This window comes from Castor canadensis, chromosome 15 (assembly GCF_047511655.1).
Source record: "Castor canadensis chromosome 15, mCasCan1.hap1v2, whole genome shotgun sequence".
In the NCBI taxonomy this organism is placed as follows: Eukaryota; Metazoa; Chordata; class Mammalia; order Rodentia; family Castoridae; genus Castor; species Castor canadensis.
In genome coordinates, this window is record NC_133400.1 from 48,507,442 (window position 1) to 48,527,310 (window position 19,869).

At 48.4% G+C, this 19,869-nt stretch overlaps 2 protein-coding genes across 2 annotated transcripts; both read right to left on the bottom strand.

The window, feature by feature from the left end:
- Positions 1-9,073: 9,073 nt before the first annotated feature.
- LOC141417444 (uncharacterized) lies at positions 9,074-10,774 on the bottom strand. The gene has a single exon (XM_074056121.1). The coding sequence runs from the start codon at positions 10,772-10,774 to the stop codon at positions 9,074-9,076; it is 1,701 nt and encodes a 566-aa protein (XP_073912222.1).
- A 917-nt stretch (positions 10,775-11,691) lies between these two features.
- Positions 11,692-13,605, bottom strand: LOC141417446 (pre-mRNA-splicing factor RBM22-like). The gene has a single exon (XM_074056126.1). It carries the CDS (start codon positions 13,530-13,532, stop codon positions 12,270-12,272), a length of 1,263 nt encoding a protein of 420 aa, XP_073912227.1. The 5' UTR covers positions 13,533-13,605; the 3' UTR covers positions 11,692-12,269.
- Between the last annotated feature and the right edge of the window lie 6,264 nt (positions 13,606-19,869).

Here is a 19,869-nt window from a genome sequence, read left to right on the forward strand (position 1 = left end):
AGGTTGTTCTGCAGAGCTTCTCAGGCAGTTTCCTGGCGCTGGGAGTTGACCCTGACAGTGCGCATTTGCATTTCACCTCCTATAGAAGGTTATATCTATTTGTTAATAATATGTATGCAAGTGGTGCCGGAGCTGTTTTTTGCTGACAAGAATGGACTCCTAATAAGGCCCAGGAATGAACTAAAAGAAGGAGAAAATCATGGCATCTCTACTTAGTCCCCTTGTAATCTTCTTGGATTACAGTAAAGACAGAACCTCTAACATCTTCATGGCAAGGGACAGAAACCACCTCCAACAACAGAGCCTCCTTGGGATAGACTGCCCTTTAGGTAACAACTAAGGAACCTCTCCCAGAATAAGGATTGAGATAATGAACAACCAGACCATAGCTGTGACTGGAACTGTTTAACTATACATACCTTATCTCCCCCTGCCTCCAGTTCTTTGTCTATTTAAACCTATAGCCCATGTCTGTACCCTGAGGATGGCTGAATACGGGCTTGTTAATGGTAGAAAGTGTCCTTGCTCCAGTACGGAGGAATCCAAGCAGGACACATGGGTGTAGTGAGAATGAAGAGTTTTAGCATATGGTACATTTAGTTTATTTTAGGTCGTTTTTATACCACCTTAAACTTGAAGATGGAGAGAGATTACTTTTCATTACCTGGCTGCATTGACCTTTGGGGGTGGGGGGAGCTGGACAGACACCTGTTTGCCACTATGTTCATTCTCAGATGCCTCACTCACCCATGAGGTAGGAAATTCCTATAGTTTTCAATTTATTGTAGTTAAAATGGAGCTTTTTTTTTTTGGTGGATTGGGGCTGGCACTCAGGGCCTGCACCTTGAGCCACTCCACCAACCCTTTTTTTGCGAAGGTTTGTTGAGATAGGATCTTGTGAGCTATATGCCAGGGCTGGCTTTGAACCGTGACCCTCCTGATCTCTGCCTCCTGAGAAGCTAGTAATAGAAATGTGCAAGCAAAAGTACCTCCACTTTGGGCCCGGCTGGATCTCCATTCTGATTCCATTGTGCCCCCTGGTTAATGATAAAACCACCCCTCTGCTCTTGGAAAACACACCTCAAAGAAAACAACTGTCAATTCTCAGAAGATACACACCAGAGACCCTTTGCTCAATTGAGAACTTTCCGTCTCAACAACCTCAGTAAGTTTTTCACATCACCCACTTCCTCATTCTCTCATACCAAGTATACATAAAAACCTTCCTGCCTGAGAGTCAGCTGCTGCACCACTCTCATGAGCAGCTTGGCAGCTTTAGCCTGTCATTAAACTTTGCTTGCTGGACGTGAGACTCTCTCTCGTGAGCTTTCTTTTGCGAGGTTTCCCTAACAGATAGGATTACAGTAGTGAGCCACCAATGCCCAGCTAAAATGGAGCTCTTAAGGTGTGTCAGGGAGGGGTATCAGTCCCCAACTTTCCATAAGTCTAACCTGCCTCAGTCTGAGTGATAACTTTGCCTCTTCCCACAGCATGTCCCAAGCAATGTAATAAGTCTCCTTTCTCTGCCTTCACTGGGCCTCTTTATTTGGCATATAGGGGCGAGTGGCCAGATCTGACATGTGGGATTCCAGGAGTTTGGGCCTTGGGTTCAAAACTCTGTCTTCATGTAGACATATATAATATTCATAAATGGAAACAATATGACAATTATTTTAAGATATCATTTGTCATACCCTTGCTGGCATCTGATTTTTTGGTTTGTTTTTGGCAGCACTGGGGTTTGAACTCAGGGCCTATAGTCAGGCGTTGTACCACTTGAGCTATGACCCCAGCAGCCACTGGTCTTTTTAGGAGGCAGCCTTAACATTGAAAAGGAAGGCAATTCTCTAAGGGAGTTAAGGTCAAGGAGACACTTCTCCTCTCTAGGGAACAGCCTGTCTGCATCTGAAAGGCATCTCCCTCCGCCCTCAGGCAATGCAAAAAAAAGGCTATAAAACCCACTCCTCACCCTGACTCATGGGATCACCAGTTTCAGGTCCCCCTGTACTCCCCAATATGCAGTCTTTCTCTTCTTTTCTCTACAAATAAATTCTCTACAAATAAAATCTTTCCAACCCCTGCTGTTAGAGTCTGTCTGTGCTTTCATTCTCAGAGCAGGCTCAAGAACCCTGAGCATCTGAAATTCCTGCGTGTGTCATCTGTGCATCAGCAGCAATGTCCAGTAGAAATAAGATGGACTCCACTAAGTTTTCCAGACATCACATAAAAGAACTTGAGAAGAAACAGGTGAAGTGCTGGGGGCACAGCTCAGTGGTAGAGTGCTCTGCTGGGAAGCAGGAGGCCTTGGGTTTGACAAAAAACAGGCAAAACTGATTTTTTTAATGCGATGAATGCAAATATTGTTTAAATGTGTGATCAATACAAGGAAGTTCATCGTGTTTAATGGAGTACTTATTTCTTTTGTAGTGTTACTGGAGGACAGATGAGGGAGGGGGCTCCCACAGCTTCCCAATTGCCACACAAAAGAATCACAAGTCCTTGAGATCCACAAATATGAAAAGCATTTCTAGATGTCTCACAACAAGGAGTCTCACAAGGTGGAAGTTTTAGCAAGAATTTATTTCAGTATAACAGAGTAAAGTATTGATGCACGGATGACACGCGCAGGGATTTCAGGTGCTCAGGGTTCTTGAGCCTGCTCTGAGAATGAAAGCACAGACAGACTCTAACCGCAGAGGTCGGAAAGATTTTATTTTTTTTTATTTTTTTTTTATTTTTTGGAAAACTGACCCGTTTTAATCATTTAAAAACAAAAAATACAATACAACATCAAATTTCCTTTACCATCTACAATTCAGTTATATCCAAACATTCTAAGACCAGAGTCCCCTGCCCAGAAGCAGGGAATTACAAGACGCTGAAGACACACGAAGGTGAATGCTGAAGATCAGAGTCCAGCTGTAGGTCATAAGTCTTCCATTCAAACACACTCCAAGGCTCTTCCTTCAGTTTGTTAAAGTGTTTTATAGGAAGTTCTTTAAAACAATTTCATCTCAGACACCAGTTTCTTCAGTAATACACAGCTCCATAAATTTTTGTTTCCATCTGACTGACAGGAATAAAAAGTAATTTTTACTTTTGTTTTTTTCTGGTGGCATATGTTAGGACCCGGAATCCTATTCCCCCGAGAGACAGAGAGCCAGGCGTGAATGCAATCAACAAAGCAGAGTTTATTGGACTGGCTAGCCAGGGTCGAGCTCCCACACGGACACGCAGGACCGGTTAGGAAAGCAAGACCCTGAGCCTCTTAGGGGGAAATCTTATATAGACTGCAGTGGCGTGCATATTTTTGTTATCAACATTAGACAAGCAGGCAGAGCACATCCTGCACGTACTTCACATCTTGCTCGTACCTCACATCTTGCTCGTATCTCACATCTTGCTCGTATCTCACATCTTGCATTCCTCACATTCTATATGCCCTAACTGAGCCCTGCCTCATTGCTTATCTTATCTACATGGGATGTTTGGTACTGGTTTCTCCAACAAGGGGGTTGGGGCCCGCTGAGACCTCATATTCCTTTCATTCCCCCCTTTCTTATGGCCTAAATTGAGGAATCATCCTCGAGAGGATGAAGAGCCTGATATTGTTGGCGGAGGACCAGAAGTTGGATAGTATTAATTCGACTTTTGACAAAAGTCATAAGTCGGTTTAGAATCCAGGGTCCTATGGTAACAAGCAGTAGGATGATTATTATTGGCCCTGCCAGTGCAGATAAAAGGGTAGCCAACCATGGGGACTGGTTAAACCAAGACTCGAACCAGCTTTCCCCTGCCTCTTTTTCTCGTTTTCTTTGTTCCAGGCTCTTTCGGAGTTTAGACATGGAGTCACGAACAACTCCGGTATGGTCAGCGTAAAAACAACATTCTTCCCCTAGAGCAACGCATAGTCCCCCTTTTTGGAGGAACAACAAGTCCAGACCTCGTCGGTTTTGAAGTACTACCTCAGACAGGGAAGTGAGGGATTTTTCTAGGTGGCTAATGGAGGTTTCTATTCTCTCTATATCTTCATCTATGGCTGCGCGCAGCGAAGACATCCCTTTATGTTGAGTAGCCAGGGAGGCTATGCCGGTCCCTGCCCCAGCCACCCCTAGGCTAAGTAGGGTAGCAATGGTTAGTGTAGAAATAGGCTCTCTCTTCTTTCTCTCACCTGTTCCTATATTCCAGTATGAATATAGACTTTCCTCCGAATGATAGAGGATGCGGGGCAGCACAACCACTATAACACAGAATTCTTTAGAGCTGTTAAACACCTTAGTTGATAGGCATGGGGTGAGTCCGGACTGCGAGCATAGCCACCACCCATTGTCCTTTGGAATTACCCATTTAATAGCATTTCCCCAGGTAGAACTGGCGTTAATAACAGTACATAAGTCCCGTCTGTTCTTTGGCACTTTTCCTAAGCAGGTTCCTTGGCCGTTTACCTGCTGTATGGTCAGACCTCTCTTACGGTCTCCCCAGGAACATTGAGTAGGGTTTTCCTCAGATGAGGTATCGTGAGTGGTGTTTAGCCCTATTGCCTCATAGAATGGGGGCCTCACATCATAACATAACCAACAGGAGTTAGTCATGTTAGGGTTGGTGTGGTTTAACGTCAGGAAGGCAGCACCCACTAGCTCCCAGAGGGGGTCTTTAGATGCGGTCATGAGACTGGGCCTCACCAGGGGAGGGCTGGTTTCTGATGGTCTTGGAGTTGTAACATTAGCCCGAGCTATGGTTGAGGGAAGGTGGTGAGTTGTGGAAGGTTGGGGAGATGGCTTTACATTGGGTGGCCTAAGTACCTTATTGGGGCCTACAGCTGTGGACGGTGGCCCTATGGGCTCAATTTTTAATCTGACCACTATGGTCGAGCCAGCATGTCCACCATATTTATAAAATACAAGTCCCCATACCTTACCTTGTATCCACCCAGGGGTGTCCTTCTTGCCAGTTTCAGTGAAAGTGACCTTGATTCTATCTAGATCCGTGGGCTGGCATTTATGGGTGGGTATTGGAATTCTGTGCCCCCTTAATATCCCATTTACAAAGGCAAATTTGACTAGGTCTGATTTTGATATCCCCCATTTCCATTCACTATCATTGGATGTGACACATGCCCATGACCTACAGAAGGAGTATTGTATCCCCCCACATTCCTGGTTCTTTTTGTGGCCGGGGCAGGCATAAAACCCATAACGTCGGGCTGACTCCGGGGCAGTAGACTTGTAGGCAGGATTGATGTCTCTGAAGCAGAACTGAAGCTCCGGCCACCAAGTTCCTATGGGGGCAGTGCGAGTAGTCTCGTTGAGGGTGGTATGAGTCTCCCCATCGGTGAGTATCCAGGTTTGCTTATAGGGCTGGTGAGGGTTGGTTTCTGCGAGGCTCCCGCTCTGGGCATTGAGCAAGATCAGAGCGATCAGCCACCCCATCCGTGGCTGCTCCTGAAGGCTCTGCATGTTCCCGGGGCCACAAAAGCTTTAGCTTTAATGGGTTGTCTGGGTGCCGCCGTACAGTCCACTCCTTGACCCCTTCTTGTTTTTGATGATTGGCTCGACGCACGTGGGAGTGGTGGATCCAAGGTCCGATGCCATCAACCTTGAGGGCGGTAGGGGTAGTAAACAGTACAACATAAGGTCCTTTCCATCTAGGCTCTAGGGTTTTGGACTGATGCCTTTTAACCCATACCATGTCACCCGGGACTATGCCATGTTCCGGAGCCGGGTCCCTCTTAACAGCGTGGTATGCTTGAATTAAGGGCCAAATCCGTTGTTGCACTTTAGCTAAAGCCTGCAACATGGTCAGGTAATTTGGGGCCAGATCACCTAGTTCTGGGCTTAAGGTCCTCTGAATGATGGGGGGTGGAGCCCCATACAGGATCTCAAAGGGAGTTAGCCCATGGACATAGGGGGAGTTCCGGACTCGGAAGATGGCCAAGGGAAGGAGCGTCACCCAATCACCGCCAGTCTCCAGGGCCAATTTGGCTAAAGTCTCCTTTAGTGTCCTATTCATCCTTTCTACTTGCCCTGAGCTCTGGGGGTTATATTCACAATGTAGCTTCCAATTGGCCCCCATAGTCTGGGCTAGTCCCTGCAGGACCTTACTAACAAAAGCCGGACCGTTATCTGACCCAATTGCCTCGGGCACCCCATATCTGGGTATGATTTCCTCTAGCAAAGCCTTTGCCACTACCTGACTCGTCTCCTTCTTTGTAGGAAAAGCCTCCACCCAGCCTGAAAAGGTATCTATGAATACCAGCAAATATTTGTACCCAAACTTTCCCGGTTTTACCTCAGTAAAATCCACTTCCCAACTTCTTCCCGGAGCCCTCCCCCGTTCCCGAGTACCTGTATGGTGCCCCTCCCTTCGTCCTGGTTTCATGATTGTGCAGCTGGCACAATCTTCCACAATTTGGCGGACTGCTATGGTCTGGTTCGGAAATCGGAGCTGCGCAGATGTCAACAAGTCTAGTAATTTTCTCCGCCCCAAATGGGTGGACTTATGTAAGTTAGCCAACAGGAATCGTCCGAGTTTTTCAGGCAGAATTAACTTGCCTTCCAAGTCGCTTTTCCATCCGTCTTCCCCTTCTCTAAAGGGGGAGTGGGCTCTCATCCAAGTGAAATCCTCTGTGGAGTATTCTGGTCGGGGGGGTAGTGGAGGGAGCTCTGGGACCGGCACGTCTATCGCCGCAACCGTGGAAGGTTGCCCTGTCTCCATGGGAGGACTCACCATTGCTGCTCTCTTTGCTTCTTGATCTGCTCTGTTGTTACCGACAGCTTCCGGCGTCTTGGCAGACTGGTGGCCTGGGACATACATCACTGCCACTGCCTTCGGTTTTTTCCACTGCCATTAATAGACGCTGGACTTCGGCTAGGTTCTTTAGATGTTTTCCTTCTGCTGTGCGGAATCCTCTTTCGCGATAGATGGCCCCGTGGACATGGATGGTACCGAAAGCATAGCGGCTATCGGTGTAGATATTGACTCGCTTTCCTTTTGCCCTCTCCAGGGCCTCTGCCAAGGCAATTAATTCCGCTTTTTGGGCTGATGTTCCGGGTGGGAGGGCGCTGCTCCATACCGTATTTCCTTCTTGGTCGACTACAGCTGCCCCTGCCCTTCGGGCTCCATCTTGGAAAAAACTGCTTCCATCCGTGTACCAGTTTAATTTGCAGCCGGACAGGGGGGTATCCTTTAGGTCAGCCCGTACCTGTGTAACTTCGGAGAGGAATTCTTTGCAGTTATGGACAGGTGTCTGCAGTTCCGGGTTAGGCAACAAGGTGGCAGGGTTCAGGATTACGGGATCTGTGAATGTGATCCGAGGGGAATCCAACAAGAGCCCCTGGTAGTGGGTGAGCCTGGCATTCGTCATCCATTTCCCAGGGGGTTGTTTAAGGATTCCCTCCACCGGGTGAGGGGCCGTTACCCAGAGGGCCTGTCCAAAGGTTAGTTTATCGGCTTCTCTCACCAGCACGGCAATGGCCGCTATGATGCGGAGGCAGGGGGGCCATCCTGCCGCTACTGCGTCTAATTTCTTGGAAAAGTATGCCACTGGTCTCTTCCAGGGACCTAGCTGTTGGGTCAAGACTCCTTTGGCTACCCCCTTTTTCTCATCTACAAACAGAGTGAATGGTCTTGTAGGATCTGGCAAGGCTAAGGCAGGGGCCTGCAAAAGAGCGTCTTTTAGCTGATCAAAGGCCTGTTGTTCTCTCTCTCCCCAACTCCAATCTGGAGCTTCTTTGGTGGCCTCATATAGGGGTCTGGCTATTTCCGCAAATCCTGGAATCCAGAGTCTACAGAACCCCGCGGAGCCCAGGAATTCTCTCACCCCCCTAGTGGATGTTGGGGATGGGATAGCCAGAATAGTCTGTTTCATGGCATCAGTCAGCCACCTTGCCCCATCTGCAATCCGATAACCCAAATACGTCACTGACCTTTTACAGATGTGAGTTTTCTTGGCACTTGCCCGATACCCCAGCTCACCTAATTCCGTTAGCAGGTGTTCAGTAGCCTTGATGCACTCCTCTCGGGTTTCTGCCGCTAACAGTAAGTCATCAACATACTGTAATAGAGTGACTCGTGGGTGGCTCCGACGAAAAGGTTCCAGGTCCTGGCTCAGGGCCTCATTAAACAGGGTGGGAGAGTTTTTAAATCCTTGCGGCAGTCTGGTCCAAGTGAGCTGTCCGGATTGGCCCCCATCTTCTTGCCATTCGAAAGCAAATAGCGGCTGACTAATTTCTGACAATGGAATGCTGAAGAAAGCATCTTTCAAATCAAGGGTTGTATACCATACTTGCGAGGGGGGTAGGTGGCTGAGCAAGGTATAGGGATTTGGAACGGTGGGATGAATGTCCTCCGTCCGCTCGTTTACCTTTCGTAGGTCTTGCACAGGCCTATAGTCCCCGCTTCCCGGCTTTCGGACAGGGAGCAGAGGAGTATTCCAGGCAGACTGACAAGGTCGCAGTACTCCTTCCTTTATTAGCCTGTGGATATGAGGGGCTATGCCTCTTCGGGCCTCCTCAGGCATAGGATACTGTTTCACCCGAATGGGGAGAGCAGAAGCCTTCAATTGTATAACTACGGGCGGGAGGTGTTTGGCGAGGCCGGTTCCCGCAGTCTCCGCCCAGGCCGTGGGAAATCTTTTTACCCAATGAGTCATGTCCCCTCCTGGTTCCTGTTGACTCTCAAACAGACGATGCTCGTCAGCCAATGATAGGGACAAGACATGAATCGGGCTCCCTTCTCGATCAGTCACAATTATTCCATCTGGTTCAAAATGGATATGGGCCCCTATTTTGGTGAGTAGGTCCCGTCCGAGCAGGGGAGCGGGGCTCTCAGGGACGACCAAGAAGGAGTGTGTGACCTGGTGTTTTCCTAAGTTCACCTTTCTTTTGGTAGTCCATGTACATAACTGCGTACCGGTGGCCCCCTGAACAACACTTGTTCGTGCCTTGTTCAAAGGTCCATGTGCCTTGTTTAAAACCGAATATTGGGCGCCGGTATCCACCATGAACCCCATCGGCTTCCCCTCCACATGCATTGTTACCCAGGACTCGGGGAGGGGGTCTGAGCCCCGTCTCCTTCAGTCCTCTTCTCCGGCTAGTAGGACTCTGGCCTGCTCTACTGCTCGTTCCCTTTCCCTGTTTTCCCCCAGTCTCCTTCCAAACCCTCTTCTTCCCTTTAACTTAGGACATTCTCTCTTCCAATGCCCCGTTTCCTTACAGTAAAAACAGTGTTCCTTATCCGGGGTCCTGGCGTGGCCCCCTCCTCTGGGTTGGTCCCGGACACCCGCTAGGAAAATACGAGCCATTTCTCTCTGTTGCTTTCGGTTTTCCTTAGCCTGGAACTCCCGGTCCTCCTTTCTCAATTTCTCCTGGGCTTCCCTGTCTTCCTTTCTCTGTCTTTCCTCCCTTTCTTCTGGAGTTTCCCTAGCGGTAAAGACCTTTTCTGCTACCTGTAGCATTTCCCTTATAGTCATCTCCCCTAAGTTTTCCTGTTTATTGAGTTTTCTCCTAATGTCTGGGGCTGCCTGATTAATGAATGAGAGTACCACAGCAGACCGGTGGAGGTCCGCCTCAGGGTCAATAGGGGTGTACTGACGGTATGCCTCATAGAGGCGCTCTAAGAAACCGGCTGGGCTTTCGTTTTCCCCTTGAATGACTGCTTTTACTTTTGCAAAATTGGTGGGCCTTCTAGCGGCCGCTCGGAGACCGGCCATCAGAGTCTGGCGGTAGATCCGAAGACGCTCCCTACCTTCTGCGGTCCCGAAATCCCAATCAGGGCGGCGTAGGGGAAAAGCCTCGTCTATGGCCGGTTGGAGAGTTGTGGGTCTCCCATTATCCCCCAAGACATTCTTCCTCGCTTCGTTGAGGATGCGCTCTCGTTCCTCCGTCGTAAAAAGAGTATTGAGCAGCTGATGACAGTCATCCCAAGTGGGGCGGTGTGTATGCATGATGGACTCCAGGAGATCTATGAGACACTTGGGGTCTTCAGAAAAGGGCGGGTTCTGCGTCCTCCAGTTATATAGATCACTGGAGGAGAAGGGCCAGTACTGAAACTGTTGCCCTCCTCCCGGTCCCCCTTGGCCCACCATCCGGACTGGAAGTGTAGGGACAGTTTCCTCCCCCTGTGTTGATGAGGGGGGCCCGTCTTCCCCCTCCCTTTCCCGGATCCCTCGGGGGCGAAGTCTTCGACCCATTCCTCCTCCTGCTGCCAGTCCTGTTGAGGAGGATGAGGAAATTTCCTCCTCCGGGGCACTGGCTTGGCCAGGGGGAGTCACGTATGGAGGCGGCCGATCTTCCTCTGCCCCTGCGAGGGATGGGTAAAGGGGGGAACTCTCTGGTAAGACCGGAGATGGTGAAGGAGATGCCCTAATTTGAGGACCGGTCAAGGTGGGAAGAGGAAGTTTTTCCTCCTCCTTTATGACCAAGGCGGGCGTGACTGGGGTTTTAGCCCCGGGGGCCGAACTGGAGGGGTGGGTCAGAAAAACTGTTAACCAAGGGGGAGGGTTCCTCACCAGATCCTCCCAAACCAAAATGTAAGGAACTTGGTCTGGATGGCCTCGATTGTCTGGCTGAAAAATGACTGCTTTAACCTTAGTGATCAGGTCTAGGGAGAGGGAACCTTGAATGGGCCACCCGACTCCAAAGGTGGGCCACTCTGCAGAACAAAAGGTGTCGAACTTACCTTTCTTGATGACCAGACCCGCATTTAAGGCCCTTTCTTTAACTTCTGGAAAGTGAGAAAGGATCAGAGACTTTGGGGTTGTTTGTCCCTGTCCCATTGTGGAAGGAGACTCAAACACCAAGAGAGATAGAACAAAAAGGGTAAAGGCAACAATAATTCCACACACACACAACACTCTCCAGCACTCGCTCGGACCGGTCCTTCTCTCACACTGGTGCGCACCCCATTCAACCTCCTCACCGTCCAACTGGGATATCAGGCCGAAAGGCGTCCACTTGACGGGTGGTCGGTCGACTAGCTCAATTAGTTCTTCACCTGGCGCCAGGGTTCCTAAAATGCTCGAGCCCAAATGAGAGGAAAGCCTCTCCCAATAGGACCCTGTGGTCCTCCTTGCGAGATTCCCAGAATGAATCTCCCTGGGGATTGGCCGAATCCCCGCCGCGGCCCAAATGGAACACTCAAGTTCCTCCAAATGAGGGTCTGGGATCCCCTCCCAACGCCTAGGACTTGGGATCGCCCCTGCTTTCTCGCAGGCAGGTTCTGTCTCTCGAGAAAAATGAAATCTCGGTGGGACCTCCAAATGTTAGGACCCGGAATCCTATTCCCCCGAGAGACAGAGAGCCAGGCGTGAATGCAATCAACAAAGCAGAGTTTATTGGACTGGCTAGCCAGGGTCGAGCTCCCACACGGACACGCAGGACCGGTTAGGAAAGCAAGACCCTGAGCCTCTTAGGGGGAAATCTTATATAGACTGCAGTGGCGTGCATATTTTTGTTATCAACATTAGACAAGCAGGCAGAGCACATCCTGCACGTACTTCACATCTTGCTCGTACCTCACATCTTGCTCGTATCTCACATCTTGCTCGTATCTCACATCTTGCATTCCTCACATTCTATATGCCCTAACTGAGCCCTGCCTCATTGCTTATCTTATCTACATGGGATGTTTGGTACTGGTTTCTCCAACAAGGGGGTTGGGGCCCGCTGAGACCTCATATTCCTTTCAGCATAGAGAGGTAAAACTGTCAAGATGCCTTTATAATTAAGGAGGAAAAGGAAAGAAAAGATCTGAGCTGTGTTGGGTGCTGGTTTCTGCTTATCTCTGAGGGTGTGACTTCAAGAGTTAAATCACACTTATGCCACTACAATGATTAGTATTAATTTTTTTAGATGATAAAAAAATTTCCAATAGACAATAAAAATGGTCAAAAGGTTTTTTTAACCACAGGTCAATTTTTGCGTCCCACCCAAAAAGATACAAAGTGAACATATTGGGATGGTAAAGCCGTTGGATATTCCAACTCATCCATCTGCTTGTTCCCCATACAGTTTTAAGAGGAACAGGCGTTAGGTTTTCTTAGTAATATTATAGTAGTAACCAGCTGTGTTCATGGCAGCTTATTTGAGGTCCACTGATCCTTTGAATATGTGTAGGGAAGCATGGCTATTATTCTCCAACTGCCTATATCTGAACACATTTAGCTACCATGGAAACTAAAAAGAAAGGAAAAATATATTTATTCCAAGATTCATTTACTGGGATTTTTAAAGCGCCCTTTCTTCCACAGAGCCCTGAGTGGTGATACTGTGCTAGGGGCTGCTGTGCTTTCCAGCATGAGCTCCCATCCTCTGAGGGTCCTGAGAAGGATAGTGGATCGGTCCTGGAGCCCTCATGAAAGGAGGAGGTGGTCCCATTGGGTGGAACATGTGTGGCCCAAAACCTGGCGGTGGGGGTGGGGCAATTCCAGGGGGTGGTGGCAGGGCAATGTTCACCACTGCTGGAGGACCACTTGGGGGCAGGTTGAAGTAGTTGGCTGAGGCTTCTTCCTCTGCTGCAGGAGGAGGAGGAAGAGCTCCTGGCAGTCCTGGTACAGGTTCTAGCTTGATCCCAGAATCTGTAGTACCGTCCTTCTCTTTTTCTTTTCCTCTGGCTGCTTGGGATCTTCCCCACTTCACATTGAGTCTACGGCCATTGACAATTAATTTATTAAAGGACTTCTCAGCAGCCACTTCTGCAGCCTGCCTCGTGGCAAACTGGATGGAAGCACACTGCTGTCTCTGTACAACTGTGATTGTCCGGATCTCTCCGAACTGGTAGAAGTGATTTCTGAGATCTGTCTCAGTAATAGTATCGCCCAGACCACCAACATATAGTGTGGTGATAGTCTTATCCTCTGGGGGGTCCAGACGAGGCATGGTTGAAGCCCGCTTTAGAAGCTTATCTGCTACAGGGTCATTGATTCCATAATACCGGTCTTTAATATTCTGATCTGCAAGGGGGTCATCAGGATCTGTAGGCTTCTCGTGTCTGTATGGACACTCCTCTCCTCTCTTACATTCTCCTTTCACCCAGAAGGAGCAAATGTGGGGCCGATTCCTTTTGTAGTAGGGTGTGGTCCGGGCTAGTTTAAGCAGCATGTCACTGGTGGATGTGGCTTTCCCCAGCATGCCAACTGGCCGTGTTCCATCAGAGTTAGAAATTTCTCTCTCCATATTTTGCGTGTAGTATTCTTTATTGACATCTGACTTTGGCATGTCATCTTTAAAAGATAATCCTGCATCACGAACCTGGATGGGCAGGCCATACTCCAGGTCTAAAAGGCAGGTCTGACAAACATTCTTCAATTTACTGCAGGTTTGGCACACTTCAGTCTTCTTGAAGCGCATTCGGACCCCAGGGCACCAGCGAAACACTGTGAATGGCCTGGCACAGATTTTACATTCTTTCCCATACTTTTCTTTGGTCATTCGGATATAAGGGTTTTCTCCAAGACACGTCTGGCACAGGATGGGGAAGTCCGCATCCTCCCAGTTCTGCCTGTTGTAGGTGTTGGAACCCAGAGAGGTCGCCATCTTGAGAGTCCCGAGGCAGCGGTAGCTTCCGAGTAGGGAAAGAAGACCGCCACAATCGGAAAGATTTTATTTGTAGAGAATTTAGTTGGAGAAAAGAGAAGAGAAAGACTGCATATTGGAGAATGCAGGGGGACCTGGAAACTGGTGATCCCGTGGGCCAGGTTGGGGAGTGGGGTTTTATAGCCTATTTGCATTGCCTGATGGCAGAAGATCCCTTTCAGATGCAAACAGGCGTTTCCTAGGGAAGAGAAGTGTCTCCTTGACCTCCTGAGGCCTGTCCTCAGTCCTTTAGTATGGACAAGGTGGGGGATGGGGAGAAAAAGAGAGAGAAACATTTCCTGTTCCCCAGGAAAACAATGGGAGCAAAGACTCAAAATGGTGGTTTAGTATATATGGTCTTTTACTATCTTTGGATAGAAGACTCTGCATCACCAAAAGTCTAGCAACCCTAACCATTAGATAATGACTCTGAGTGCCCAAGATGGGTGCTGTTTATTATTGCAAAGTACGGAGATGTGATCTAGACCCACCCAAAACAGGGACAGTAAGTGAGCTTTAGGACTCCCCTTTGCCAGATAAGCCTTTTCCTCTACCTATTCAAGGATTCTTGCAGCTTGTTAATATCTTAAAGTGGAAGGCAGATGCAGGTAGCACCTTTCTGTTTCCCTGTTCCTGTAATTTAACATCTAAAAGGAGATGGGAGGGAGCTAGCTGCTCTGGCTTTTAGTTTTTACTTACTTGTTTCGGTGTCTGAGTCTGTCCCTTTAAATATTTATTAAAATGGTATAGTTTCCCTTCTTGTAACAGGGACCACAAAAGAAGAAAAATTGTTTTGTGTAGCCAGTTTGCCTGTTTACTCTGCTTGTTAATTAAACTAACATTCTTTCCCTCTTTGTCTGCATGCTGGTGTTGGGTCTGGAGACCTAAGGCAGATGAGTGAGTATCCCATCCCCCCATGGAGAACACTATGATTCCTGCACCCTGAGAAGGAGTTATAAACCTGCATTCCTACATCCTGAAGAGGAGGTACAGGAGATCTGCCACAGGGCTAATGAGCAAAATACTCTCAAGATTTTTGCCACCCCACCGCCCAATAAGGGGCAAACAAATCAGTTCATCTAAGAATCCATGGCCAATGAAAAGAGGTTCCAGGGCTGTGTCAGTCTTTTGCCACCAGGCCCAAGAGGTCCATGAGGCCTTTAGTCTGGTGGGAATGGGGATGGGAGACTGACCTACCTTGTGGAGACAAAGAGGGGCAGTTGACCCTCCAGTGTCCATTCTGGCCACATTGTGGACAGGGTCCTGGCAACGCGCAAGGTGAAGGGCAATTTTTTGCACAGTGTCCCATCTGGTTGCATTTGAAGCAGGCCCCTGGAGGCATGCATTGTCCAGCCCTTTTTGAAGACAGAGGAGGTGGCCTCAGGGCAGCTGCCAAGAGCTTGGCCTTACAGTGGTCTCGGGCCTCCTCTCAGTTGTTAAATACCTTAAATGCCATTTTCACAAGCTCTCCCTGGCAGAGTTTGAGGGCCATCCTCTGCCTGTTTAAGTTTTTTGTTTTGTTTTGTTTGTTTGTTTTTTGACTATCAGGGAAGGATTGGGAAATAAAGTGGGAGTTGAGAATAAGCATTCCTGCCCTTGAGGAAGGGTCAAGCTTAGTATAGCAGGTTAGGGTTTCTGTCAGGCATCCCAAAAAGTCAGCAGGGTTTTCAGTTGGATGCTGGATAACTTCTCTAAGCTTATCAAAATTAACTGCCCTGTGGGAAGCAGATTGTAGCCTCACAAAGAGGCAGGTAAGCATATAATTTCAGACAGCCAGAATTGTGGGATCTTAATAGTCCCAATGTGGGTCCTCATGTGGCACTGCCATGGATCCCACTGGGAGAATGAGATCAGTGTGGTGTACATTATCAACATGTGTCTGGGCTGCCAGCCAAGCTCTTTCCTTCTCATCCGAATTTCGGGTAGAGGAAAGGATGACATATATGCTATATCAGGTCATGTCATATGCTTGAGTTAGATATTTGAATTTTTTTTTTTTAATGTAGGAGGCTATGTCATTAGAGAAGGAGCCAAGGCTTTTCTCTATCTGTGAGAGATCAGTCATGGAAAAGGGCACATGGACCCTGATAATACCATCAGCTCCTGCCACCTCCTGGAGAGGGTATAGATGGGCTGGCTGGGTTTGGGAAGAGGTGTGGGAACACGTATGAGACACTGGCAGAGAAGAGAAGGGTGAGGGTGAGGGCATAGGGGGGCTGATGGCACAGGGTCAATAGTGACCACTGTGGAAGGGGAATATGGTGGTGGGGGTTTAGGCCAGCTGGCAGGGGATGAGGAAGGCAGTGGGTCAGAGCAGTGGGAAGATGGGGTAGAAGAAGAGGTGGCGGGGAGAGTCAGTGAGAAGAGGAGCTGGGAGGTGGGTGGACTGAGTCAGTGAGGTCACAAGTAAGGGAGGAATCTTCTGAAGGGGGGGGTCAGTGGGAGGGAGAGACACAGACTTTGAGGGGGGTTTGTCATGGGTGAGAAGAATTTGGAAGGTGTGGCAAGATTTAATAAGGGAGGGTCGAGATCTAAGATAGAAAAAAGCTTGGACATAAGGTAGCTCTGACCATTTGTCATAGCAGTGGTAGAAGTTGTCCAGGTCAGTAAGGGTATGGAAGTCAAAAGTGCCATTTTCAGGCCACTGGGACTGATTATCTAATTTGTATTGAGGCCAAACAGTGTTAGAGTAAAAGATTAATCACTTGGGCTTAATACCTTGTTGGAGACCAAGTCCTAGCTATCAAATTTAGAGTGTGTGGTCCCCATGGTGTAGTTGGAAAAAAGAGAGAGAGAGAGAGAATAAGAGAAAAAGAGAGAGTGAGAGAGTGGGAGGGAAAGTGTGAGAGAGGCAGGTGCCTCAGTGAGTTTACTCATCAGGCCAGTGTAGATCTAGGTCAAGATCTAGCCTCCCTTATATGACTCAGGCAAGAACAGCAGAATCATCCAGTTGCCATTTGGTCAAAGTAAGCTGGAGGGGACTGTCAAGCTCTCACTCTAGGTGGAGGAAAGGAAGACAGAGAGGGAGAGCGAGTGAGAGAGAGAAAGAGAGAGAGAGACAGAGGGAGGAGAGATGGGGGAGGGGAGAGAGAGAAAGAAGAGAGAGAGAGAGAGAGAGAGAGAGAGAATGAGAGGGAGAAGTGTCACCAGAGTGGAATCCCAGAGGCAGGCATCCCCAATCTAGGTCACGGTCCATACAGAAAGCCCAACCGGTTAGCCAGGCATCCCCATGCTAAACAGTGGGTGCCCCAGCAGGTGTAGGAGGCGAACCTGATGTAGAGCTACAATTTCTGAGAGAAACGAACAGGCAGCCCCAAGAAGGTGACACTTACCAAGTCAGAGGAGAGGAGTAGATTAGGTGGAGAGTAGTGGAAGGGAGTCTAGTGGTGGGTGGGAGAGCCAGCAAGGCAAAATGGTCCAAGATCCAAAGTCTGTAGGCATGTGGGGTCAGTTCGGCAGTCTGGGTCCAGGAGAAGGCAGGACACAAAAGCCAAGGGACTAGCCCAGGGCAGAGGCATCCTGTTAACCTCTCCTGAGTTTCAGCACCAGATGTAAGGAACTGCCAAACAGAGACCACACCACATGTAGAAAAGAAAGATTTATTGGAGGCCAGACTGCCAGGCTGACTCTCAGGTTCAGAGTGCAGCAGCCCAGGTAGATTGAGTTGTGGGCTTTATAGGAGGGACCATCCATCAAAGTGGGGAGAGTATTTGTTTCAGAGAACAACTGGGTTGTTGGGCCCTGATTGTCAGTGATCACCAGGTGGAACGGCTCAGTATGTACAGCTAGTTGAAAAACAGGAAGTTTTCTGCAGTTTTGCAAGCAGGGAGATTTTGCAAGCAGTTATGGGCCAGGGGACCTGGTTTCAATGATAGCCCCAGGACTTTCTGCCCATCCTATGGATGTCAGGGATCTAACATTAACAAGAAGGACTTCAGAAGAATGAAGGAGGGAATTCATCTACTCTTCAAACATCTCTGGAAGCCTGGTTACAAGGTATCCAATTAAAAAGGCTCAAATCTGCTGTCTAGGGTCAAATCTCAGTTTCCACATCTCTCAAGGAACTAGGTGCCTGGGGAACGAATGGAAAAAAACCTTGTGCTCCATCCCTATTCCCACTACCCAAAAACAAATTCAAGGAACAGCAGTATTTTGCTGAATCTGGATCCCTAACATTGCTGCCTTAGCAAAAACCCTTTATGAAGTCACAAAGGAGGGGGGAATGGGACCTGCTGGAGTGGGGAGGACTACAGGAAAAAGCCTTCAAAGATCTCAAGCAGGCTCTTTTTTAAGCTCCAGAGCTGGGACTTCCAAATTTAAATTAAACCATTCTCCCTTCATGTATACGAGAGAAATGGCATAGCAATCAGGGTGCTCACTCAGACACCATGGCCTCAGCCAGTGGTGTATTTGTCTAAACAGTTAGACTCTATTGCCAAGGGATGGCCTCCCTGCCTGTGAGCACTAACAGCAATAGCACTGTTAGTGGCTGAGGCAGACAAGTTAACTCTGGAACAAAAACTGACAGTACAAGTTCCTCATGCAATTTTAATTCTCATGAAATATAAAGGACAATATTGTCTGACAAATTCCCACATCACCAAATACCAGGGCATGCTATGTGACAACCCACACATCTCACTTGAGACGGTAAAAACCTTAAATCCTGCCATGCTCCTTCCTGTGCTTGAACACACCATGACTGCATTGAAATTATGAATGAGGTCTTCCCCGGCCATCCGTACTTAAGTGACCAACTGTTTGATCACCCAGATGTGGAACACTTCACCAATGGAAGCAGCTTTGTTCATCAAGGAGAAAGGCTAGCAGGCTATGCAGTGGTCACTCTCCATGCTGTCCTCAAGGCCAGAAAGTTACCCAAAGGAACCTCTGCTGAAAAGGCTGAACTCATAGCCCTTACCTGAGCCCTACAACTGGCAACAGGGGTCCAAGCAAACACCTACACAGACTCTAAGTATGCCTTTACTACCCCACATGTCCATGGAGCTTTGTACAAAGAAAAGGACTCATAAATTCAGGAGGTAAAGACATTAAGTATGGCCAAGAAATACATGAAATACATGAGTTAGTGAAAGCTGTTTGGGCCCCCAAGAAAGTAGCAGTAATACACTGCCAAGGCCATCAAAAGGTAAACTCAATCACTGCCTGGGGAAACCAAAAGGCAGATCCAGGCACGACAAATAGCAGCTAGCAGTGAATCCACCTCCCTTCTGTTGGGTTTGGATACCTAAGGCAGATGAGTGAGTAGCCCATCCCCCATGAAGAGCACTATGAGTCCTGCATCCTGAGAAGGAGTTATAACTCTGCATTCCTACACCCTGAGGAGGAAATACAGGGTCTCATAAATCTGCCACAGGGCTGATAAACAAAATGCTCTCAAGGTTGTTCCCCCCTGCAATAAGGGGCAAACAGACCAGCTCATCTAAGAGAGCCTGCATGCAAATGCATGGCCTATAGAAAAAAACCACCTAACCCAGAGTTAAACCATCCATAAAAAGCCCCAGCCTTCACCTAAGCAGGGAGTTACTGGTTTCCAGGCTCTGCTGCAGTGCTCTAGCTGTAGCCTTTCTTTTCTCTCTAATAAATCCTACTTCACATACCAGCTTTGGCTCATCATTCAGCTGTCTCACGAGCAAGTTCTCTGGCCTGTCAAGGCAAGGACCCTCAACCCTGGTCTGCAACACTTTGACACCAGCAGGTAACACTTGCACCTGTTCTGAAGGCTGCCCTCCTACCATTAAAAAACTGGAACCCTGAGTATTTTCAACATAAACAAAATTGGCTTGACACTGAGGAGGGAAGACTCCTTGAGGAAGGATGGTACCAGTTCAAAGATGGATGGATAGTTATCCCAGAAACTCTAGCCTTCACTTTGGTACAATCTTACCATCAAGACACCCACATTGGCCAGACCGCATTGGAAGCCACTCTCAAAAAATATCTCTACATCCCCTGACTGTCCATCATAGTCTGTGCCATTTGCAGGCGATGCATGCTTTGTGCCAAAAAACAATCCAACCAGAGATTCAAACCACCATCTGGCATCCAGAGTATTGGAAGGGTCCTGTTTTAAAACATCCAAATGGATTTTACAGGGCTTCCCTGGGCCAATGGAAATAAGTATCTACTAGTATGTGTCTGCACCTTTTTGGGTTGGGTGGAAGTTTTCCCAGGCCAAACCAAAAGAGCCCCAAAAGTGGCCTGGCTCCTCCTAAAGGAAATGATTATTCCCTGCTGTGGCATTCTTCTCACCATAGGATCAGACAATGGGCCTGCC

Coding starts and splice junctions, on each gene's coding strand:
- LOC141417444 (XM_074056121.1), bottom strand. CDS start 10,774: ATGGGACAGGGACAAACAACCCCAAAGTCTCTGATCCTTTCTCACTTT.
- LOC141417446 (XM_074056126.1), bottom strand. CDS start 13,532: ATGGCGACCTCTCTGGGTTCCAACACCTACAACAGGCAGAACTGGGAG.